Source organism: Folsomia candida, unplaced genomic scaffold (genome assembly GCF_002217175.1).
Source record: "Folsomia candida strain VU population unplaced genomic scaffold, ASM221717v1 Fcan01_Sc003, whole genome shotgun sequence".
In the NCBI taxonomy this organism is placed as follows: Eukaryota; Metazoa; Arthropoda; class Collembola; order Entomobryomorpha; family Isotomidae; genus Folsomia; species Folsomia candida.
Window position 1 is genome coordinate 6,192,613 of NW_019091195.1, and position 25,589 is coordinate 6,218,201.

General features: G+C 37.0%; 4 protein-coding genes and 2 long non-coding RNA genes across 7 annotated transcripts in view; 3 read left to right on the plus strand and 3 right to left on the minus strand.

Moving 5' to 3' along the window:
* Positions 1–16: 16 nt before the first annotated feature.
* LOC110846268 lies at positions 17–918 on the plus strand. The gene is made up of 2 exons (XR_002547573.2): positions 17–173; positions 289–918. It is a non-coding gene; the product is annotated as an uncharacterized LOC110846268 (long non-coding RNA).
* Positions 919–959: 41 nt separating this feature from the next.
* On the minus strand, positions 960–2,024 carry LOC110846269. The gene is made up of 3 exons (XM_035849158.1): positions 1,575–2,024; positions 1,261–1,422; positions 960–1,178 (listed from the first exon to the last, which is right to left on the minus strand). The coding sequence occupies exons 1-3, from the start codon at positions 2,022–2,024 to the stop codon at positions 960–962; spliced, it is 831 nt and encodes a 276-aa protein (XP_035705051.1).
* A 359-nt stretch (positions 2,025–2,383) lies between these two features.
* LOC110847410 (phosphoinositide 3-kinase regulatory subunit 4) lies at positions 2,384–8,365 on the minus strand. Its single transcript, XM_022094348.2, has 18 exons — positions 8,029–8,365; positions 7,773–7,924; positions 7,679–7,704; positions 7,398–7,558; positions 7,125–7,320; positions 6,819–7,044; positions 6,343–6,660; positions 5,885–6,268; positions 5,038–5,812; positions 4,848–4,916; positions 4,420–4,787; positions 4,010–4,123; positions 3,828–3,911; positions 3,493–3,739; positions 3,332–3,392; positions 3,157–3,267; positions 3,062–3,085; positions 2,384–2,981 (listed from the first exon to the last, which is right to left on the minus strand). Exons 2-18 carry the CDS (start codon positions 7,862–7,864, stop codon positions 2,485–2,487), a joined length of 3,753 nt encoding a protein of 1,250 aa, XP_021950040.1. The 5' UTR covers positions 7,865–7,924; positions 8,029–8,365; the 3' UTR covers positions 2,384–2,484.
* Positions 8,366–10,222: 1,857 nt separating this feature from the next.
* LOC110847382 (protein Hook homolog 3) lies at positions 10,223–14,471 on the plus strand. Its single transcript, XM_035848972.1, has 13 exons — positions 10,223–10,262; positions 10,933–11,229; positions 11,429–11,486; positions 11,571–11,641; positions 11,764–11,805; positions 11,893–12,036; positions 12,120–12,347; positions 12,435–12,662; positions 12,737–12,854; positions 12,921–13,153; positions 13,244–13,391; positions 13,553–13,645; positions 13,729–14,471. The coding sequence occupies exons 2-13, from the start codon at positions 11,002–11,004 to the stop codon at positions 13,977–13,979; spliced, it is 1,842 nt and encodes a 613-aa protein (XP_035704865.1). The 5' UTR covers positions 10,223–10,262; positions 10,933–11,001; the 3' UTR covers positions 13,980–14,471.
* A 2,265-nt stretch (positions 14,472–16,736) lies between these two features.
* Positions 16,737–25,589, plus strand: part of LOC110845995 (serine-rich adhesin for platelets) — a 41,404-nt gene continuing 32,551 nt past the window's right edge. Inside the window, exons 1-2 of one of the 2 annotated variants that reach the window (XM_035848939.1) lie at positions 16,737–17,325; positions 22,626–22,711. The gene's annotated coding sequence lies outside the window, so the exon portion shown is untranslated. Of the gene's footprint in view, positions 17,326–22,600; positions 22,712–25,589 lie in introns of those variants that run through there. The other variant, XM_022092578.2, reaches the window with a different exon arrangement.
* Positions 22,271–22,658, minus strand: LOC118434763. The gene is made up of 2 exons (XR_004834229.1): positions 22,543–22,658; positions 22,271–22,483 (listed from the first exon to the last, which is right to left on the minus strand). It is a non-coding gene; the product is annotated as an uncharacterized LOC118434763 (long non-coding RNA).

Consider the following 25,589-nt stretch of genomic DNA (forward strand, 5'->3'; position numbering starts at 1 on the left):
ATAATAAATGAAGTTTATGTACTAGAATCAGTAAGTTGGCTGCCCTGTTCCTTTCACATCGATCCTCCCTGAACAGAAAAAACATAAAGGTTTTAAAAACACATAAATACTTCCTAAAAATCATATAATATTCAGCTATCAAATTTTTCATTTATTACAAATGCTTAACACAGGTAAGCAAGCAAAAGTGACCAACCAATACTATTCCTCTTTGTACATAAATGCGACTTTCACTCATACATTTATTTATTATTCTATCCATTTAAATTGTTGTTTAATCAATCGTAGATATGGATGACACGGATTTGATGACGTGCTTTTACTTGTTTCTTACCCTTGTGACATATCCGCTTGAACTGGCAAGGAGGGGACTGGTGGCCTTGTATGATACGCGATTGGGAAGACTAATTGGCAATGGAATAATGGATTTTGGGAATTTCCTCTGGGGTTGCATCAAATATTTTGCCAAATTCATAATTTGTTGGATCGTTTTCCGTCTGGTGATCTACCTTTTTGGATATTCCGACGCCAAGGAACTTTTGTCCTCGATTTTATTCATCTTGAAGTACTCTGTACAATTATTTGTTAACTGTCGCTGCTGGGCACTCGTACTTTTTATTTTTGTATGTTTTCAATTCAGACGCTGGGTGCAGGTTGTTTAAAATAATTAATAATTCTCCAACTCGTTTTACTTGTTTACTCGTTTTACCCAATTTATTTTATAATTATTTTTATAACTTATTTTATATTTTACGTATAATTTTTCTTGATAATAAGTTTCCATTTCTGGCATATAGTTCACATAGTTAACATACAAAAATCATGCCATCAACTCTGTTTCACAGTTTGGTTGTTGGCAATCATAAATGCAACAATGTAAACTATAACACGAAATATAAATACATTTAAGAAATAAAATGCTCCCTATTTTTATTCATATTATTTGCATAAGTTTTGTTTTAACTTCCGGTTTGCATTTTATCAGTGAAACTCTTAAGTGCTGGCCTATCTGCTGGAAATTGGCTCAAGTACTTCTTGACAAAGTTTCCATTCTGTTGTAGCAAAATATCCCCACCCATCTGCAGCGGATCATCCTTTATGTCCGGATAAGGAGTTATCAATTTCCTCCCTGTAAGCATCGCTCCAACGTAAAATGAATTTGTGCTGCGACTCCAACACTGAAATTGAAAGCATGAATTATAACATTATTACTACTAGAATATTTTGCATATGTAATTGAGAAATTTTGATAGTTTATACCTTTGCTAATGACCTATGCATTCCTAAAGCAAAGTAAAGTTTCCGGTCCTGGTCCAGATATATGTTAAATGGACAATTTGTATCATTTTTCCACCGTAAAGCTCCTTCCCTTTCACCGAACGAGACGATGATCACTTTACATCCCAATGCAGCCACCTTCTCCTAATACCAAACATCGCATTTCATGGATTATTTTGTAATTGTTGCCAATTAATAATCATCTCAGACAAATTTAATATCTATACTTCATTGGCCGCAATCAGGGATGCAACATGATCTCGTCACGGTAATCAGGCAAAATGTCGCAGAAACACCATCCACGTGAAATTCGACCCTTCAACGATGTCACGTATGTTTGGCCTTGAATCTGGATCTGCCAAAGTTTGCAGTTGGAAATCTAAAATGTTCCCATCAATATTTGGGAAGGGATTGAGCATCGTATCCAATTTATCAAGCAAATTATCATACTCCACCTCCGAGTTGAAAAAGTCCTCAAGTGTTTCCTGGAATTGTAAATTGTTTTTTTCAGAGATGGAAATGTGTTTAAGAAATTCCAAGTTTTCTTGTTCCGAGCCACTTTCACAGGCACGCCACAAATGTTCATAGGCCTTGAACATTCCCAAGAGCATGCCCAGGTTCTTCTTGGTGAATTCCTCCACCCCCTTGTCGGCCACAACTTGTTCCACCGATTGAATGATGGATCGAATTGTAGTTGAGAAATATTTCAAAGCCTCCTCAGCTACTCTAACCGAAGAAAGTTCCATTGCAGTGCGGGGAATTAAAGGAAATTAAATGGTCTCACACGGAATTGGTCTGATCTCAAAGGCTTAAATATGCATACATGTGTATGTCATAGTATCGATCTTCATGTGTAGAGTTGACTGGTCTGTTGATATATGACCTTGAACAATTGGACACACATGGATTGACGGACGCAAAGCATGTTTCATCCTATTTTCTTTTACATACATATATCCGTTGAAGTAGTAATTCATTCATACACCATACCGGCTCTACTCTGAGTAATATCTATCAATTTATAAGTCATGTCGGTGGGTTATCGACCCTACGATTTACACAGACGAAAAGAAACACTCATTGACAGTAGTCTATAATGCAACAATCTGTAAGTCAAATTCATGTTTATTTCTGTCCATATAAATGCTGTTACAAATTATAACTAATTATGGTCGAACGTTATATAATTTACACAGGCAATATAAATTACTTCCATATTTTAATGACACCATCCGCAGAAGAAGAAATGATAAAGCTTTGGTTAGGAGTTGCAACTGTGGCAATATCAGTTATAACATTATGATGTGCGTTTGAATGATGGTACGAATGACCAGAAGATGTATTCGAAGTTGGTGAACCGCTCCCACCTCCACCCGAGTCCATGTCAAACTTTTTGCCAAGTTGGTTTTGATTTTGGCTCACAGTAACATCTTGTATAACTTCAACCCCGTCAACAATTCTAAATCTAAATTCGCCGTGTTTTACAAAGGAACCAGTTACGGGCTGCTCTGGCTTATCAGGGCTAACTAAGACGTAAGAGTTTTCAGGGTTGGTGATCACGTCCCACCATCTAATACACATATCGCTCCCTGCAGTAATCACGGCGTTGTGAGACTTGACAAACGTCATGCCAAACATGGACATTGAAGGTCGTGATGGAATGCTTGATTCTGGTTGCTTTGATAATAAAGGAAGGTTGCTGGCTGGAAATGGAAAGCTCTATTTAATTGACATATGTATGTGCCTATGATTAATGTTTTTTAGTAAATGCGAAATGTCTTACCCCATAAGGACACTTGCCTACTTCCTACATATATCATAAAAAATTGTACAAAACTTTGTATTAAAAAAAGTGTTTGGGTTATTTTTGTTGGATACCTGTTTCTAAATTCCACAAGGATGCTTCATTTTGATATCTCGGACATGAAAATACGCTACCGGGGTGTAGAGGAGATGGCTTCAATTTCCGAACTGGTGTGTCAGTTTTCACTGGAAGGAAAAAGTCTATATCGCAGGCAAGCCCAAGTTATTTATATATGTCAAAAAAACATACCGGTATTGACAGGAACACCAAATCGTAAGTCCCAACATGTCAAAATTCCTTTAGATGTGCCCTACACAATAGAAAATGCAATATTTTTAATGATTGTAAATCATATACAAGTAATATGTGCATATGTATGCACATGTGTGGTTAATTCAAAATTCACATACAGTACACATCCAGTTTTGTTCTTCGTCAACGCACAGACTGCTTAATAGTCCCCATTTGAGATCCGATTGTAGTCTGAACACATCCTTTGTTGCAATGCGAATATCAAATCCTAAAACAGTACCCAGTTCGGTTCCAACCACCATAAGATAAGGAGAATGGGATTCAAGTGCCATTGGTATTCCAATATCCACTGCTTGATTATTTATTGGCAAAGTAAATATGCTTTTTGCAACCATATTTTCCAACCTAAAAATAGAAATAATTGGTAACGTATTACCAGTGGAACGAATGAATCTAGCAAATTAACATATCATATTGTTATTAATACACATACCCAAATCCATAAAGTGTTTTGTCATCGGCGACTCCAATCACATTTGCACCAGCGGCGTATGTTATATTCGAAATGTTTTTTTCTCTGAAATCATTACAATGCTTGACTCAATATTTACATGAAGATTTGGACTGCTATTGAAAAGGCCGAAAAATTGGTAAATATATTGTAAGACTTTTCACCTCTCTCCAGGCAGTCGAATATGACAGCGAGACCTGTTTGCAACGTTCTTTCCCTCCATCTTTTCCGCATCCCAAATTCTGACATCATTGCGGCAAGCTGTTGCAAATAGTCCTCTGAAATAATTAACAGTGCAGATTGCAGTGTAATCAGCATCTCTTCAATCGAATCGTTCATAATAGATTAATATTGAGGGTATTCATTATTTCTTCGTATCCTTAGTATTCTTCGTATCGTAAAATAACTTACGACGCTTACGAGATTTTGTAAGCGTCGTAAGATTTTCTCATCGAAAATCACGTTACTACGCTTACGATTTTTACTAAACCTGACCCCTTGTTTTTTCTTCGTAAACTATTTTACGATACTACGGATACGAAGAAATAATGAATACCCTCATTATATTAATTACTTTGTAAATGTCAGCGGACATATTTTAGTTATACAACTCGAGTGTTCATGTAGATGTGCGACAAGGATTCCTCTCGGTTTTTCTGTGAAGTTGGCATAATATTGTGGACCAGGGCTCTTTATATTAGGACTAATATTTGCAGGTATCGATGGCCCCGACATTAATGATGCTGAGCTCATATCAGGACCAGTAACGGTTGAAAATGATCCAGGATACATAAGTTCTTTCAAAGGAGGAGTCGACATGATAAGTAAATGACTTTGAAGCTGTTGCTGACTAAATCCGTTGTTTTTCCCATTGTTGGTAGAAAATGCAGAGACATCAGTAGTTCGCAGGCATCGTTGCGTATTAACTTTCATCACATGTTTCTGTAAGAAATAGATTTCAGAACTGAACTTATCAGTCCTCCAACAATTTCCTCCAATTACCTGTAAGAATGTGATGTAGACAGGGTCAACTGGAGTATTTAATCCCTCTGCCTTCAATCTTGCTAGGAACTATTTTGATACAAACAACAAAAAACTAATCAGCAAAGAATTCATACCTGAATTTAAGCATATAGATGCAAATAAATATTTGCATAATAATATTATTACACACAAATAAGGAGCAGCTTACATTGGAAACTTCGTTAGAATCAGGTTCTCCCTTTCCTTGTCTATTTCTCAAGTACTCGATCGTGACTTCAAGAAGAACGCCCTTTGCTTTACTACAACTTTCGTATACTTGACGCTCTAGAGGTTTTCTAATTTTGCTTGATATTGCCACCTCGTTCAATCCCCAGATAGAGGAGAAAGTTGGATTCAAATAAACTTTTAAACGTGGAATCACGTGACAATGTAAATCCACTTCAGACAGGTTTACTTTAATCGACGTGATTACTCCAACACTGGCATTTCGTAACCACAAATTTGGATGTATCACAAATGGCAAGACTTCTTCCAGTAAGTCGAGTAAGAAGCGGTGACCGAAATAATTGATCTCCGTCAAGCTTTTGATTGTAATTAAAGCTTGTCGCATAACAAATTCTTCTACATCCGACAGTCCTTGCTTCAATAATGGAATCAAAAGCGGTGCAGCGTGCCAACCAATAAACGAGGCAACACCAGGAACACAGCGAAAAAATGCAGCCCTTAGGTGCCAGTCGTCCTTGTCATTTAGAAACGTTATTAAATGCGAGAGTAGAATATCGTGAGATTTCACCCTTCCAAAATAAGAACATAACCCCTCTAATGATCCACTCGTAGAGACTAAAACTCGTTTCACCACAGGGTCCGTATCAGTAAGAAGGGTTGACAGAAAGGTGGCTACAGTATCGCGTTGAGATTGGAGTTCTGCAATAAATTGGGGCTGTTGAGGCCCATGTCCTTGGAGAAATGAAGCCTCCAAATATCTGTAAGTAATGCACCATAATTATATAGTCATTCATCATATTATTTTTAATAAGTAAGAGCACTATACTCACCTCATCGAAATCTGTGCAATGCGGGATAATGTTTTAGCAAGAGCAATTCGAACAGCCACGTCTCGATCTAGCCTTTCCAGCGCAGGGAATATATAGGCAGAAAATATGTTGTAGTCCGAAGGAGGAATTTGGGTTACCAAATCCAAGCAGTGGACAAGAGTTGTTAAAGCTTCGGCCCGTACTCTTGGTGATACTGGGTCTTGCAAAAGGTAAACAATGTATGGAATGACTCGTTCAAGGACATCATCGTCATTTAAGTTATGTGCAAGTCGTCGAAAGGAATCCAATGCAAACAACTTTGCAGTGACTGATTTTAATCCTCGAACTTCTGCGCTTACTAAAGAAGTAAAAATTAAGTTGAGGGATACATCATCCGGTAACGTCCTACAATATTAAACAAAAAATTATAATATGGTTTTGTATTTGGCATCAGTTAATAAATACATATCTGCATTTACCGAACGTCATGGCGCAACCTTGCCATTCGAGAATCTGGGGTAATGAGGGGCTGAAAGGCCAGGATATCAAAGTATGACTGCAATGTCGAGTAAAATACTTCTGGAAATAGTCGACCACGAAAGCGAGTCAAGTACTCTGCAGCGGTTAGTCGTTTACTAGGGTCCCTTTGTACCATGTCAGATAACAGCTCCTTTGCACTTGGATCTTCAATTAACTCTATAACTGTTGTTGGATCATAATCATTTGCGCAAAATGAGAGAAGTTGTGAGAGATCAAATGGAACTCTTCCTTCTGTAAATAATTCTATCAAGCAGCACCTGAAATATTATAGAAAATAATGTTTTAATTTATTAATTTATTGCCAATATTGGTATATTATATGCACTATAATATACTTATAGAGGATATTATTAAATAATGGGGCAATTGCATTTTTAATTGGTTAAACAGATCATTCTTGTATGTATGCACTAACCCTGCAGAAAATATATCCATGGAGGGAAGGAGAAAGTGTCTCAGCTCATCTTCTTGGGTCAAAAGGTTATCGAGTTGAGTTTTGTCATCTTGAAATCTCTCAGGTGCCACATAGCAGCATCGTCTTCCCGCAGTATCGAAAAAGAATCCAAAAATCGCGGAAGGGTTATTCCTTGGAAGATATACTGGCTTAAAAGGCGCAAAATCGCACAACAAAAGTCGTAGCCCTATTCAAAATTAATCAGTGGCTATAATTATATAAATTATGTCCAAGCTAATATTTCCTGTCACAATAAACTTGTAGTACCTGGAGTAATTAGGATATTTTCCAGTTTCAAGTCGCCGTGACACAAACTGTGTTTGTGGAGTTGTACAAGCCCACAAAGTAATTGAAATGCAATCCATAATTTTTCTGACTTTCTGAGAAAGGGCCGAGTGGACATTCGATCATATAGAGAAAATTTCACATATGGGCGGATTACGACCACCGATTTCTCTGTCGACTATAATATACAGTACATTATGCATTGTACATAATATTCTTATGTAAATTATTTCAAAAAGACTAAAAAACACTCACGATTGTTTTAGTGTAAGGAAGGCAATTTGGCGAAGGCGTGGAACCCAAGCATTTCCTAAGATTTTGCAATCTCTCACAATAAACTTGGATTGGAAGTGTGTGCTCGTGTATCACAAACACTTTCACCACCACAAGTAGGGGACCTTGTTTTGCTCGACAAACTTTCGAGAAAATCAAAATTAAAATTATTGCCATTGTCATCCCATCCGCACTTCATAAGTCAAGATCAGGATAATTAGCCTTTATTGCCTGCAAATATTTGAGAAGTAATTATTACATACCTTTCAGGAACCTAGTCGATCCCAAGCTGAAAACCATTAACAATTTACATTTTTATAGCCAAAATTATGCATATTACATATTATTGGCACATACTTTGATTCAAAGTAGAGTTCAGGAACATCAGTGAGGTAAAATTCTACAGGACGAATTAATGAGGGGGCAAATGCCACCAATTGATTACCCATTTCTATCAATGCGTGTGTAACTTGAGTTATGGGGAGAAAATTCAATAAAACAAAGTCCAACTGTGAATGGAAATAAATAAATAACGTCAAATAAATAACTTCATTCTCAGATTACGGATTACATATTTCATATTTAAACTATATTATATAACCAATAATATTACCTCATAGATACATGCGTAATCTGATGCTACATTGTCAGTTAGATAACCATAAATTTAAAAATGTCCCCAATTAAGTAAGGATACTTAATTAAGTTAAAAATAATTTAGAAAAAACACTGAACATGCGAGAACTAATCCCCTGAGCAGTCCTAAATGAAGATTTGATCAGCAACTATGTAATTTATGAGGCTTAACGTATTATTAATTAAGTAGTCACACCAAAATTACATCATCGACAATTTTTTTAAACACATTTATTAGAAAAATTAATGACGTTGCGTTTCTAAATTTTATTTGAAGTTTTTGATGTATTTTGATTCATCAGATGATTGAAGGAGCAAGTAAATAAGATTTCCCTCGCCACATCTCAGACTCGATGGGTCACCACCAGCACCATCACATCAGCCAGCCCACTCTAATCGCTGTGTGTACTGAGAGCAGACACCAATTTCTCAATTTTATTTGTAATTGGTTTCAATCATTAAAAATATTTCGTCACTAACTAATTGCGATGAGCGATATTACTGCACCAGCGATCAAAAATTGTGTGCAAACTGGTGACTGGTGTCAATAATTCATGGTTGTTCTGCTACAGACTAAATTTGGTGCATAATTACGCCTCGTTCGTCCTTCGTCTGGTGTGGCCTGGGAGGTCATTCGAGAAACTATAGTGAAAGCCAGTTGAAAGTGCGTTCAATAATTGAGCATAATTTTTAGAATTGTGAAAGGTTGTTGTGAAGAAAAGAGCTTTATAAGGAAGAAGGCTGAGGATTGGAGGATGTACTTTCACTTCACACTTTTGAGTGAGACGGACGGAAGTGATAACTAAACGGTACAAATAACTGGGATCGAAGTACGACCGGAGAAACGTACAGGCCACAGAAAAGGTCAGCATTTTTTTAAACTTTTGAACCGAAGTATCCGAATTTTGGTTTACTATTTAGCTTTAATTAATGTGTATGTAACAGTGACATAATCATAAATGTACATATCTTTCTCAATTTTAGTATAGATTGCAATTAGAGTAACATTATAAATAATTTGTACATGTCATATTATATTCTTGTAGGTAATATTGTTTGACCATACTAAATGTCTACGTCTGCTTACAGGCTATATAATAATTTTTCATAACTAAAAATTAAAGCATAAATTTTATATGCTGGCTAAAAAGGACTAAAAGAAACTTTTAGTTTTTTTCCTTGCAATTATTATCAGTCACATTCTTTATTCAATTGAGTTGCGTGTCTCATTTGTCTTGTCATAGTCGAGTTTTCTAATAGTTTATATCAGTCAGTTAACTACTTTGGGGTTAGATTGGTTTCTATTTTGTTTGAAGAAATGCGATTATTGTTGCAGTTAGGGTTATAGCATACAAGATTTATGAATTGTTACAGGTGTGGTGCATAGTATAAGTGTGGTTATTTGGGTAATAATAATAATGCAACCAAAGACTTTTATTTGCGTTCTATTGTGGTCTTGTTAATATTCATAAAATCATTCATAATAAATTATAGCACGATCCTTCCGCTCTTCATCTTTAAAATTCTCGTCTCCTATTTTTGCTCTACTAACTAGAAATGAATTAAGAGGTACGCCTAAATTGAAGCATATAATTACAAAGGATGGGCCGGGACGCTTAGGGTGGGAATAATAAATAATTCGGACGAATTTACTGTGTCACTACCGATATGCGTGTGTTGAATGACTTTTTTTTATCGCACTTCGTATATTATTCCAAACAACCAGATCCAACCAAGAACTGATCAGAATAGGAATAAGTACTGGGAGATAGTATGTATGTGCATAGTGATGTACCTACACAAAGCAAAAATTATCATGCACATCAAACTAGTACAAATAGAACGAAAATACAGTGAGTCACGACCGAGTAACGCGAGTTCATTCGATTCAACAATTCAACTCTACTACGTGTGCACGTCAAACTGTTTCTGCTGTAAAAGACGACAAGTTTTTTTTCATCCATTAAACTGTCATTTATTTAAGATTACTTATGTACGTGTGTCCAGAATTTGTTAATAAGATTTAAACACATAAAGGGTGATCTGATCCGAAAAAATGCAAAAGTTCTTCTTACGTGAATACTAAAGCGTTTAGTGATTATTAGTGAATTGCTCGAATTTGTTTGACGTTATTTTTGAACCATTTGATAGTACAGACTTCTGATTTTCAGATCCTTATTGGCAATCGGATTTGTCGCAAAACCATCTCACGTAATTATGAAATGTTTTATTGACTGATATTATGCACATTTGAAAATCTTATGGCATTCTTTCCGGACCACGCTTTAGATAAAAGAAAGTCAAATATCGCTTTATAACTTGCGAACCACGCCGAAAGATTCGGACACTCAGTCAGTAAATGCAAAAAACTAGTACTTCCTTCCTCCTACATGCATACTAATACTTCCTCCTAATTCTATTTTAATCATTAAATGAAATACAATTTATAGTTGTCAGATACAAGATCACGATTTAGAAAGGTTTGCGCCACCATCGTGTGTTTCGAGGGCTGCAAACTGTGCAAATTCAATAGGTTGGCAAACAATTTTCAGGGAATTTGTAAACATTTAAAACTCGAAATTAGACTAGACGCATGAATAAGTCGATTTGAAATGAGTCTTCCTCGTGCATCTTGTATTTTTAACTTTTCTCTCATGGATCAGAAGAGGAAGCCCCTCTTGTTGGGAAAAGTAAGAGTGCTTATTGCTTAAAATTACAGGGGGATGAAAACAGAGATGCTCTTCAATGTCTGTAATGTAGTACTATATTTGCACATTGTTGTCGGCGATAAAAAACATTATATTAGATGTTGTTTGTGCTGTTGTTGCAGAAAATTGGGTTGGCCTACTGTACAAAGTCTCAGGTCCTATTTGATTCCTAGAAAGCACACAGGACGGGAGCACCTCTTTATCACTCATCAGACAACTTGAGGACTGGAAGCTCTGAGGAAATGGATGCCATGAGTGAAAGTTTGTTCACGTGGGTGGGGACCTTGCCTCCATTCATCCAGCGAAAGTCAGAACCTGTTGCTAAAGATTTTATGGACGGAGCCATACTTGCAAAAATTTTAAAGGAAGTGGTGGATCCTAGCTTCTTTAAAGACTTGAATACATCTCCACAAGAATCAACTCCTCTCATCGTATTAAACAAAAAAATGCAAGAATACTTATGTGATCAGGTATGTATATCAGCATTAAGGATTTTATTGTTTCTGGCTGAAATAAAATCATAAGTCTTCGCCTAATAGGGTTTCACCCTATAATACTTTGTAATATGAGTTGGAATAGAGTTAAATTATTCTATTCAAATGTCATACTATGAGAAGCTATAAACCAAAACAATTACTGTTGTTTAACATTTGTTTACACATTCCACAGATTGGACACGGACTTCCTAGAGAAATAGCTCCTAATATTCCACGAATTATGACATCTGGTAAGCATATATAATTTTTTAAATATAAATTCATATTATTATAATATGCTTTTTTCTTAAATATAAATTGTATTCACCTTCTAGGAGATGTACGAGAAATCGGTCGTCTTCTCCAACTACTGCTCGTGTGTACAGTTAACAGTCCTCGTCGTGAGGTTAGTATTTTCATCAATACCACAATGTAGACTCCAAAACCGACTTCAAAAGGATACAATTTGCAATAATATAAATATTGTAATATCGTTTACTATTCAATTTCATGTCTAATTTTTGCCAGGAGTTTATTAGCAGCATAAGGACAATGGGAACATTTGTCCAGGTATGTAGTTTTAAACAGTTCAGTAAATCTAATGGGTAAGTTAAATCAAACGTTAACTATTTATGCGCATATTTGTAATTTTTGTAGACTGAAATAGTTGGAGCTATTCAAGAAGTTATTGATGCTAAACCTAATCAGTCTCCGAAAGAGGAAGATATGCTAGGAATGCAATTGAAGAAAGTCCAAATTGACATGATATCCTTACAAGAGGATAAAGAAAGACTGTCCCAAGTAAATCGAAATATTTTTTGCCCGACATGTGTTATTTGTTATTGGTATTTGATATTTATTTTACAAATATATTTATGATTTAGCAATGCCATGAACTCAATCAAAAAATGTCAGAAATGATGGTAGAGAAAACGGCTCTGCAGACGGAAAATGAACGATTGCAGCATCAACTGAACGGAACCATGAACGATCCAGAGTCCTTGCACATGTCAAACAAACTTCAAGAAGACAACAGACGTGAAATAGAGCAATTACGGGAGAGAAATTATGAGCTCGAGGCAATTGTGGATGATTTCAAAGTTAAAAATCAGGTTAGATAGCTACTTTATTCCATACGTTATGTTATATATTTAACGCCCTTCGTGTTCTTTTTAATGACGATTTAAACATGTTTGTAGGTGTTACAAAAGCAGATAAGTGAAACACATTTCAAAATGGCTTCAGCCGTGAGTGCAGAAGAAGAGGTGACACGACTTAAGGACGAAATGGATTCATTGCGAGAGATGGCTGACAAAGCGTCCCATTATGGAAAGCAAATGAAAATTTTGCAAAAGAAGCTGGAAGATATGGCTGAATTGAAGCAAACGGCGAAGCTTCTCGGGGATAAAAATACTGAACTCGTAACGGTATGACTTTATTATAGTATAGTGGTGTCTACAATGATTCGACCTTATGTCATGCAATTTATTTTTGATTTCAGTTGAATTTTGATTTATCAGAAGAAAACAAAAAGATTCAAAACTTCAAGGCGACCATAGACAATTTAAAGAAAAACTTGGCTGAAGCACAAAATACTCTGTCCCAGGAGATATTTAAAAGTACAAAATTAATACTATCATGATTTGGTTGTGCTATTGTAAATTTGTCTATTACATATGAATTAGATAACAAGATCAGCCATGATCTTCAACAAGCTCGAGAGAAGGCAGAAACCATGCATGGCCAGATTCAAGCATTGCAAGAAGAAAAAACCCATTTGAAAGATACGATTGAAGAGCTGAGACTGCTCAACAACGAGACTAATTCTCCAACAGGGTTCCCCAATATGGCTGGGACTTCTGAGTATTCGATGGAACTCTTACCTCCCTCTGTGAGACAAAAGATGGTTGGGCTAGAGGTAATACCATGAAAACAATTATACGATTTTACTATATACAGATAGAAGTTAATAATCTCTTGTAATTAATTGCTTAAATGTATGTTATAGCTTGAGAATAAGAAATTGCAGAGCAACCTGCAATCCGTAATGACCAATGACTCTTCCTCCGAAGGGTCGCAAATTCTTGTCGAGCAGCTACGCAAACACGAAGAAAAATTGGACAAAGAGCTTCTAGCAAAGAATCAAGAACTAATAGGTCAGTCACGACAGTCATATTTATTCGATAACTTGGAAGCTAACTACACTTGACATTGAGATGATCATGTAGTGATCATCCTCGTATGCATATCATTTTTTAGTGCTTGCGTATCATTAGTTTTAATAACGCAATTTATCCTTAATGTGATTTTTATTTAGATATGAAATCTGCGCTTCAAGAAAAGATCAAGAGCTTGGAAGCTATAATAGTTGCTAAAGACGAAGATCTAAAAAAGAAGGAACAAACATATAGTAATTATACTTTTATTGCCGATCATCATTACAGTATATCAAATCAACAAATGAATATAATGCATTATAATATAATTTTTCAGAAAAATGCATGGAGAAAGCCCAAAGTGTAATAAAAACTTTGGAACCTACCACGGCGGGTTTGGATCCTACAAAATCAGAAGAACTAGAGAAAGCACGATCCGTCCGAGAAATGGAAGATAAGCTTTTACAATCTGCATTTTACCACTATGGAATAGCCCTTCATCACAAAGCAGTCGAAGTCAGAAATAGAACATTCCTCGGACAACATCGTAATGTCGCTGGACGAAGGCGAGGAAGTGAATTGCCTTGATATGGGACACCATTTTTTTTTTACATACATACGTCCACTTCTCTCCCATTCCACCTTATCAACGTTAACGTTTTTCTTTAAATTTGTGGAAGAGAAGGAATTATTTTAATTTTAAATTTTATAAAATTTCACTTGTACCTGAATGAATCAAGGAATTTATTCTAAACAGCGCCCATGTAATGTAATTGTAGATAGGATATGTGTACACTTACATTGTATTTTAATGTATGTGTGTATTTTATATTATATCTCTTTTATTTATTTTTAGTTCGCAATGATCGTAACAGTATATGTATGTAGTGGTGGTCGGAGTAGGATCATTATTTGAATACCAAAGATTTTCAAGTTTCAAGTCACTAATCATTATTTTAGCCACACTGTGTATTTCTAAATTTATCTTCTTAAGTTATTTGATTCAGTCTCGCTTGTATTTTTAATCCCATACCTTAATATTGGAGATCGTAAACGAAATAAACGATTTCTCAAAGTATACTCACAGATTTTATTCAACATTAAAACATTCATGCTACGGGTACAAGTTTGTTGGAAAAATGGTTCACAAAAATAACTGTCCAAAAAAATGAGCCAGAGGTCACCACGATTCTTCAATGACTAGTAATTTGCAGCAGTTTCATAAATTGTTAATAAGCAATCTGATCCTCATCCTCAGTCCCAGACTTCAAAAGCGTCTTCTCCGAGGCCTGCATTATAAATATTGCCACCCACCTCGAAAATACTCTACAAAATACAATAGAGAAAAGTACGACAAGTTGCAATTTTTATGACTTTTTTGAGCGAGTGAGTAACGTGAAGTTCTAACTGTACTGATGCCATCAACTGTTTGTCTGCCCAGACAAACAGTTGTGCCCAGATGAAGTGACACACTTTGGGCTCAAATTACAATAGCTGATGTTTAATTATTTTATTGCGATACAAAACCTAGTAATTAATCCCAGAGAATCAACTTTTCATATGCAGAACGTTACGAATAATATGTAAACCACCACCGATCCAACCAACCAGCAGCAAACCAAGGTATAAGTGCCATCATTCCTATATCCGATTCGTCACAGGAAATTCTCACCACGACTTCACGGCTCCACTTACAAACAATGCCAATGGTAAAAATTAATTAGCATTTGGACTCGGAACAAAGACCTCAGTCGAATTCCCCATGACAGACAAATTCTTGTAATTATTACCTGTGCAGACAATTTGAGCATAAACTTGATGAGGTGACTAACAGGAAATTGAATTTCACCTGAATCTGGGGACCCAACAAACTCTCAATGTTAATGCTAGTGAAGCACCAACTTAAAACTTTATCCATATTGTTTTTCAGACAAGTTGGTTTTTATAACTAAATAACTTAAAATAACTAAACGTGTGTGTACAATGTACACTGTACATTGGTCAATTACTTTCGTTGCACAAAAGTTTTTGATGTAATAAACGGAAGGTCATAAACACCAGGTACAAAGCAAAAGTCTTTATATAACGATGCAATTAGGAGGCCAATTCTAGCTTGTGCATGTACGTGAGTTGGAGTCGGCTAATGACATTTGTGTAGCTCTTTGAAGGCCATAATTCAGGAAAAGTGTCAAAACAGTCTGGCTAAGGATTCTATCTCATTTCGTTTCTGTATTTTGGCTGCGCCATATTGATGGTGAATCTGCGAAATTAGGTAGACTGCTATTAGAAACAGTTGTCGCACGACCATTGAGGAATATACTTAAATTCCATATATAACATTAGCTGGATTTAGCAAACCGTCAATTGTCAATGGACAAAATCATCTCTTTTAATGAATCGACCAAATCACGTCGAAAAAAAACATTTGAAACTTGAGCACGTAGAGGCAGTTTCGAGATCGTTTGTCTGACTGAATTGTATCGTTTCATAGAAGTAATAACCCATGATTACCATTCCTTTGCAGGGAAGGAATAATGGACGCTTATGCAACCGTGGTACATGCATCTAGCTGTGTTTCATTTTACCCACAAGAGGTTCATCGCTTATGTATACGAATACGACGAAACGATTCATGGCCTTATCGACACTGACTGCACATTATGAGAGAGATTTAAAAACTCTGGTCATCTTGATAGCTAATTGTCATAAGGAAGGATACACAAATCTTGGAGGAGTTAAGACTGCGAGACAATGTGAGACTACGAGAAAGGATTCTTGTTGTCAGATTACAGATCTTCCATAAAAAAGCTTTCGAGAATCTATGAACTCATATGCATCAGAGAGAGAAGATGGCGAATGTATGAAGGAGGAGTGGTGAGAACCAAATTATCATTGTAACCCTTTGCACTCACCTGTGCACAGGTGGAAATGTGAGCACTTTTGTGTTAAAATAATATCCATCCTCTGCTCTGTAGGTAAGCTACATGGGAGAGGAGGGATCGAGACCGGACCAGCTTCATTTCACCATTAAAGGTGGTAATAACCCGTAGAAATAGTATGTTGCACACAAAGTACAGCTTTTATTAAAGAGTTTCTACCACCACCGCTACACGAGCACCATCATATCATCAATGTATCCCCGGATGTTGGAACAGGTAGGCAACAATAGAAACCAAAACCCTTTACACAACATCCAACTCACCTGAAGCCAAGTAAACCAACTTTGGTATTCAACTTGTATGCCAGCCAACCATGATTTGAAATGCACAGCAGAGGTTCACGTACTTCCCTCAAGCAAGCCCCCATACATACATCGACATCGCTCCACCGTCCTCGTCGTCGTACACTGCCTGCAACAAACAAAATAATAATGAACTTTTGTAACTGCATCCTCCGTCCAAAGAAAAGTAGGGGATTTCAAACTCTTCAATTGTTAGCACATCATCTCGGTGACTGAGAATATTTATTCTATTCAGTTGAGTTAAGTAGTGGTGGAGTACCATTAGTGAACAATTTTGCATAGCGATGGACGCACGCAGATTTTTGAGTTGCAATAAATAATATTATATTTCATGAATTGATTTAAGTAGCGACGAACCGAGTTGCCTTTGTGTTAAAGAGCTTTGAATTTAATTTTCATGTCATAAAATGCAGCCATTCCGTGTTGAGGAATCAAGTTCACCATTTCCTGTCAGAATTTATAGTTAAGTATTTGTGTGATTTGGCAGTAAATTTGGGTTATTGAAAATATGATATGTACAGTGAGAGTGTGTTATCATTTTAGTAAGTCTTACTGGAAGTGACTGGAAGTGATTAGAAGTATGTGCATACATTGAATTATTTTAATATTCGTTTAACCGAGTGTCATTCAACTTGTTCTACGGAATCCAATCAAGCTTATTAGAGGATGACAGAAACTGGATTCAAAACGCAGGTAATCTTTACTTTACTGTGGGAATTTTTTAAAGTGCATGTGAGAAAGCCAGAGGTAAAAGTTGAATTTTTTGCGCGACAAGCGTAATTAAATAATTATAGTTTTATGAAGAAGTAAAAGCATCGTAAAGTCAAAATTAGTTGAAACTTGACCAGATTCTGTTTGATGTCCTGAGAAATAGAGATTAAGCGAAGTCACTTGCAATGGTGGTGTATGTCTGTATTTACTAAGAAGGATGTGTATACCTCTGATCTACTCAGAATCTGCTGCATCGCCGGAAGTAAACTATCAGTTTGTGTTTCATCAGACCAATTAGTTCAAGTTCATTAGGAGATGCCCAAGAGACATTTCCTTCGTTTAATTTTATTAGATTTCGACTGCTGCCTGTAGTAAAACTAAAGCACTAAAAGTCAAAGGTGATTCGACCCCTATATACGACGCGCGTCATATTATGATGTCCTTCCTTATACCGTCGCACCTTTCTCCATATTTTCCTAGACCCATTTCACATAAATGTGCAATTCAGTCTCACATTAACTCGGCCTGCCCAGTGTTAATAAGCAAGTTGTATGGTGGACGTCGCATCGTGGAATTTGAACGGGTGGTGAGCTCATCTAACTGGTGGGTCATCTCTTGTTAATTTCAAAATTGCGCAATTGGATGTTACTGAAATGAAAGGCTTTGAGCAATTGTGCTCATACTCTTGTGGTTGCGAGAAATTGGTGAACCTGCCAAAATCGGATAGATTTTAGCAGACTGTTGGATTTTAGTTTGTCTTTTATTTTCATGTCCTTTCGTCTAGCAAAATATTCATTCAGTTTTAGCTATGTAAAGAACTGCGTTATGGCAGATTTGCATGCCATTTTAGAGATTGGCGAGGCATGCCAAAATCTCTTAAACTGGACTGTATATTGCCCCCACGTGTGAAGCATGGCAAAGAAATGACCAACTTTCACTTTGGAATCAGCCGACCCAACAACTCACTCACTGCTACTCCTACTTTTCTATACGGCACTTCTCCAAAACAATAAGAAACTATAAACTTTTCGTGTTCAAATTCATGATACTCTATATGCAGACTCATTTTGTACAACTGAAGTAAAATATTGTGCATGTGAGATATGAAACTCGACTACCAACTGCACTCATATGTTCCATTTCGTGCAAAACTGCTATAGAATATGTATGAAAGAGAAACGACAGTCCGTTGAGCGATAATGGAATAATATTCCAAATTTGGTACTTTAGCATTTTGCATGACAGCTATTGAGCATATGGCTTCTAAAATAAGTACGTATGTAGAGAAATTAGTCGCAAAAACATAGGTAAATACATAAATACATGGAGGAAATTTGAAATCAAAATATACCAAAATTCTAGACAAAGCACAGCTTCTTACAACATGAAGGTTGGATCGTCGAACTACATTTTGTTCGCATGGCTTTCCATAACCTAATAATAACTAACCCCGTGCCTTTTCATGATATATGTACATACATACAAACAATATGACAAAAGGAAGACTAAAAATCCAATAATTTCTCTATCCCACTCTCAATCGTAGTCTAATGTGAGGGGTTGTTGTACAGCCATATTATGTCAATGTATGAAAAAGGTTATTGATTTTCTACCTCCAATGCCTCATACACACCCCCACGTTTTCCGTAGCATATTAGTCGTGCGACAGGGGAGTGGAACCTTGTCGTCGTCGTCACTCATCACGTTATTACACTCTACAAATCAAAGCTAAATAGAACGAGGAGCTGGATCCATCTCGGATGATCAACATGGTCAAAGTGTCAAGTTGACGCTGCACAACAAGAAAAAGGGTGTACAGATTTTGTCCCTGTCAATTTAAAAAGCCGATTGGGTGTCGGGCTCAAATCCTGGTTTTGCTTCCGCTTTGTGTGTTCTCATGGCTGACTAGTTGTGCTCACCAAGAAAAACCAAAAACCTCGAACGAGAGAGAGAGAGATTGTTGAGATTGAATGGGTTTGGTGTTCACCCATCCAACCGTGTGGGGCTGATGCTTTAAAGGAAAGTCGTCGAGAGTGAGAGGAGTGAAGTCTGGTTTGAAACTCAGCAGCAGCAGCTCCTTCCGAACAGGATTTTCCCAGGAACATTGAGGAAATTGGAAGAAAGGGAAAGCGGCAGACACACAGCAGCAGCAGCAGGTTCCACAATTCCAGACTCATTTGATCCCACACACCGGGTAGTTCAGGCCTCACTTGGGGTTCAGCCTTCAGCAGGAGCGTGAGTGAACCGGGTACTTTCTGCCGTTACGACGAGGAGGACACTTTCTCAGTCGTACCTTCCTATCTCATCACATCCTTGGCCTGACTTTACTTGACTTGTGTGTGCTTGTGCAGTTAAACTTTCTCCCATACATCTTCCCTCGTGGAGAAAGTCGTCTCGAAACAAGCGACAACTAAACGCTATATGTTCCCCTCGTTTAGTGAGCGTGACAGTTATAAGAAATTCAATTGGACACTTCTTTTCAACTTTTCTCGTCTCATTCAACCTCTGCACAGATAGTGGCACTGCATACGTACACTTTCCGCCATGTGTGTATCCTGGTCGATGACAAAGTCAGCCAAGCTAAAAAGTAAGCCCAATGGTGTCCAGGACTCTTTTCCGTCTGTAATATTATTACGTAAAGTGTGGTAATGGGTATGTATGTAGGGATGGCATTGCCAGGTGATATTTACCAAGTTCATTCACGGATATTATATTTCATATTTTATTCCCACATGCATCTGATCTCCTCCTTGTTAAAAAAAGTGAACCGAATCTGGTCCCCGTGAGGGATTTTAGAAAGATGTAAGAAAAAGATAGTTCGTAATGCACCTTTTACTAACTTTTATGTATGTACATACGTAGAAGAGAAAACTTTAGAAGTAAGTTATTTTCAGTATAAAGTAATTTAATAGTATTATGTCTTAAATCATATCCCAAAATCCCAAATTCAGTTTCCAAACTAGGTAAAACTAAGTCTCAACTACAAAATTGAGTTGCCATTATGTTCTTGGTAACTCTATCAAAAAAGAGGAAGAGTCAAAAGTGCTTTGAAGTCATTCATTCATGAAGGGAAGAAAATCTCTCAAAACTCGGAAAAGAAAGGTTTGGTTTGACAGGATATAGATGGGTAGCGGAAACCAGAGACTTCTTTTAGCCAGAAACGATAGGGAGCAATATTTCGTATCCTAGCTCGTTGCTTCATCCTCCATAACCAACCAACCAGCGCAAACTAACTGTCGTTACACCCTCACATTCTCGTCTTGAGGAGACGATGTGTTGCAAAGGGCTAAACACTTTGTTAAATCCCACCCAGATGTTTTCTAATTCCAGCTTTTCAGAATTGAAGAAACCATTAGCCAACGCTTATCTGACAAAGTGGAAATCTTTTTTGTTCACTTGACTGGTCCAAGTAAATTTTAGAGCTAAATATGAGATCCAATGAGAGGATGAGATTATGTTAGAGACACACTACGAAGAACTCATTTTGATTCCTTGCCCAGTTCTACAGTACGTACGGACGGAGTAGAATGGTGGTCTTATTGTTGGGGATTTTTGTAGGTGCTGGACCGGACTGGTCTAAAAATCTTTTTGCCATTAAGTGAATCTCGTCTCAGAGGTCGTCTGGAAAGCAATAGAACTCGAAGTGAAGGATCTTTATCTCTCTCTGATCTCCTTCCACTTCTTTCTACCCACGATCCTCTTGTGGTCCAGTTGGGTCAGCTTTACGTCTGACCCTAAAATTTGGAATAATAATCCTGCTTGCACACTTGTGGCAAGTTTTTTAATGATACGACAGTTTATGGTCACTGTACCGTTGTCAAGTAGTGTTATGGCCATGGGTGACTCTACGTAGATATTTTCTTGCTTCTAAACTGTACCCAAGCTGAATAAATTTCAAAATTAATAATCCATTCTCTAAGGTTGGATTCGTTTGAAATTCTGATAAAGGGCAGTAACATTTAGATAATTATGCCAGTAATATATATATATCGAACAAATCAAGTGTCTAACAAATCGCTATATGTATAGAATTTGTATAGAATTTGTGCCAACAATTGACATATTTTGCTCCTCCTGGGCTGATGGTGAGAATGACTAGATCCTATGTACAAATGTACATATGCTATGAACATAATGTAAATTATACAATTCATCATTGCATCATATTTATTCTAGGACTTTGTTACATGATGCATATATGTATGCACATTTTTTTCTCTTTCATATGCAGTTGTAATTAAACTGAATGACAGGTTTTCAGCATTTGAAATCCGACAAGTAGAAAAAGGGACAATTTTGCCTCAATAAAACTAATTTCTATCAAAGTGTGATCAAAGTGTGGTTCAAAATTAGTTCTTTTTCGGAATCTGAAATATTTTAAAATGGTGAAAATCTAATAATAAGCAGTTGGCTCCCTGCTGATATTAATATAGAACAAAATCTAAAAATCGTCTACTTAATAAAAGTATTTTAGTTTTCTGGTGTCGATAAGTCCACTCATATTTTTTCTTTGAATAGCCTTCAGTTAAGTCTACGTGTTAGCTTAAAAACACTGAAAGGACTATGCTTACTTCACACACGATCCATTTATCAACATTTAATAATGATCTAATTGTTCCTATTGCTCTACAATTTTCCGAGTACCACTCAGCCTGAGAGTTTTGCACTCTGTTAAAAAAGAAATTCAAGTACCAGACTTGTCTGTAGCAAATTAATCAATGGCGAAAGAGCGGACGAACCACTTCATTAAATGTTTAATTATAATCGCTCATTAGCAGGGAGAGCGTGTTGTTTTTGCCACCAAGCACTGCAAACATTGTTATACAGACTCGGGACAAAATAGCAATTAAAATGTGGGCCACTCGCATTATTACTTATTGCTGCTGAGTACGACAATTAAAGTCATTTTATCTAAGCTGTACTTTGGTCTGCAAAGTAATTAAACACAAACAGATTAGCCGTGTCATTTTATTGGACAGTGGATTAGAAACGCTAAACGTGGAGAAATTATCATTTGGTAATTATTGTTAATTAACAACATTAAATTGGGAATAACTTGTGGAAATATGTAGTAAATGCACAGAGCCATCGTCTCTCAGGGGTATAACGAAAGACATCTTGCTGGACGCACACGGTTTATCTGTGAAAGTTGTGAATGAGATTAGAAGGACATTCTCATTTGTTTAAGTGGTTTGCTACCGCAGAATTCCAGATGAGACCTTGGAAAACAGGTTTTCACAGAGTTTAATACAAATCAACTGACTCCAACTGAACTTTTCCAGGTGAAAATTCAAGCAAATGACTGCATTTGACTGCATACCTCTCCATTAGAGACTCGGGAGTACAAGGAATCTCCAACATTTTACTGGTAAGCCAAAGTTTTTCTCTTTCAACTTATTTTTATTTGGAGTACGAAACTATTCGCCAAATGTCTACATATGTAGAACATCAGCAGACTGTAGTGTGTGTCGAGAGAGAGTATTTTAAACTTGAGATTTGTATCATCAAATTGGAAAGAAAGAAACGTGTCTCTCTGCACCTGCTGGTGAAAAAGTGTATTGGCTCCGAATGCATTTTATCCTTCCGTGCACCTGAATATATTAAGTCCAAGTCGATAGATAGATAAGTAATGCCCACCCACGGCCCATCCATAATTGACTGGAATTTATTAATGGTACGTGTACCAACGAGAATGTATTTGTAGAAAAGTCAAGTGCACACGAAATTGAGTTTCGAGTACCAGCAGAAAAAGTTCGTCCATCCAGTACATCGAGGATGAGCCCATTGTGTAAAAGACCGAATAAGCCATTTCTCCTCCTCCTATTTTCCCCCTCACAACAAAAAGGGCAAAAGTGATGGTGAAAGCGAATGCTGGAAATTATTCACGAGGGATTCACCACAAACTTCCACAGCCCACATTCAATAATGCGTGTTTACTTAACAAATATGTACCCCTCACTCACTTGTTCGTGTCCAGTTGAATTTGAGCCTTGTTGATTAATTTCTGCAATGCAACCACAACTTAATAAGCTGGTACAAAATCTCTTGTATATCATATTTATAACTTGAGCTTAAAGTTTTGATATCAGCACATTCCTCTACTATTCACTTTGAAAAATTGTAGATCATATCATAAAAATTGACGTGGCAGGAATGAGCATTGTGTCGCTCAAATTTACAAGCGTCCAAAATTGAAAGTAACATAAATATATCAAAAAGGTGCATGTATTCTCCTACTCTTGAGACTGAATTTCTCGTGCGTCCCCTCTGCATGACAATTTATGATTACGACCTAAAAGTGTAAGCAGAAAGATGCGTGTTTTGACGCATGTTGATGAACACGAGAAGGAAAAGTAAGTAAAACTTTATTCTATTGCCGATCTACGCAAATTTTGCTCTGCTGTTGGTTCTTCTGGTGCAGTCGGGCTGGATATTTTCATTCAAAGCAAATCCTAATCCGGGAACAAAACTACTGTCACCACGATTGATCTGCATCGAAAAGTTTCAAAAACTATTTGTAGCATTTTCTTTTGTAGACGAACTAACAACTTACAACTAACTAGATCCAAACTAAATTCCTCAACGATGGCATAAAAACTAACAAAACTCTAAGATGCCTGACTAAGACTAAGCGTGTTATTATTATTTTCATCATCATCATCACAGAAATGAAACACACGCAGCACACGAAATATAAAATAATATCAAAACCATGAACCGTTGAACCCTCGGTAATTGCATCTCTTTTTTCTTCTTCTTCTTACACACGACAATATTTTCTTGTGCCAGCGAGACGTTTGGTTACTTTGTAATCATTTGGCGACCGAGTCTTCTGGCCAAGCTTAACTAATGCTTCTTTCCCCGAGAAAGACTCTAATTCCGAGTTATGTGGCCGACCTGTGGAGACGGAGAGAAAGCGATCAACGATTTCATTCAGAAAGAAACATCGTGCTCGCGGACGATGATGTGAACCAGGCTGGAATATCGCGTCTGTTCTAGAAGAGAAACCCGTGCACCAAAAGGACAGCATGTTGGCTAAACGGGGATGGTGGGTTGGCAGAGAAAGCCAAGGACAGGAGGGCATTTTGCTACAGTATCATAATTTACTCCCTAAATTCTACCACCCTCCCTTTCACTGCAACACTTGCTTCAAAACTGTGACCTAGAGGCAAACAGGGCCATCAAAATTTGGTCATAAACAGCCTTTTTGAGGAGTGACTTATGACATGTTTTAGGCCAGAATTGTAAATAGATACACAGAGCGAGATAAGTATGTGGTTTCTCTTGGTGGAGATACACGTACATATTCCGAGCGTGCCGCGGATGAAATGAGATGAGAAGCAGCATAACAATGAAACTTTTTATGACCTTTCTCCTCCGTGCTTCCTCTTCTAGGCAGCAGGGCTTTGCAATAAAACACGAGTTGCAAATTTGGATGCGAGGGTTTAAATAAATATTTAGTTTACCTTCAAGCTGATGAAATTGGTAACAATAATATTTTTCAACAGATAAGAAACTGAGTAAATAAACGGACGTGCACATCTCAGACCTCTACAGTTAGTTCTACGGACGGATTGTTATATTTTATTCAAGGCACTTCATAAAAAGAATCGCTCGCTCTGTGCGATAATAAATGGTTCTCCACTCCTTGCTTTTTTGTGGCCCTCATTCATCCTTATATTGCGGCACCTTGAAAGTTTGACATTCATCAGGATTGTGCTAATTAAGCGCAAGAGGGTCCTCTTAAAAAATTTAGGTTTGGTGCATGGCAAGGAAACGCTTTTGTATACGTATAAAGTCAAAAAGCGTCGCAGTGATTTGCAGATTGTTCATAAAGTTAATAGCGCAGCAATCCCAAGTACTTTACAACCCTCAATTCAGCGCTCTTCTCAAGTTCGCCCCACAAGTTGTTGTCATCTAAGGACATCCGACAGCTTCTTCCCCTTTAGATCTACATCTTTCAAATTTATTCACTATCATCTCCCCGTATGGTTATTACATCCCATTATTTTATAGTTCTCCCGTAGTTCTAGTGAAGAAGGCATACATAACGAGTCAACGAGCGAATTACAATGACGCGGCGACGAGACACTGCATCTTTGCCTTTGAAATTTTACTAAGTAGTTGACACACCAGGAAAAACGCACCAGGTTTTAAACTCAGTTTACTTCCTGCAAATAGTTCCAGTCTATAAAATATTTTGCATAAAATGTACTCCCGAATCTACGTTAACCTTTAAAGATAGC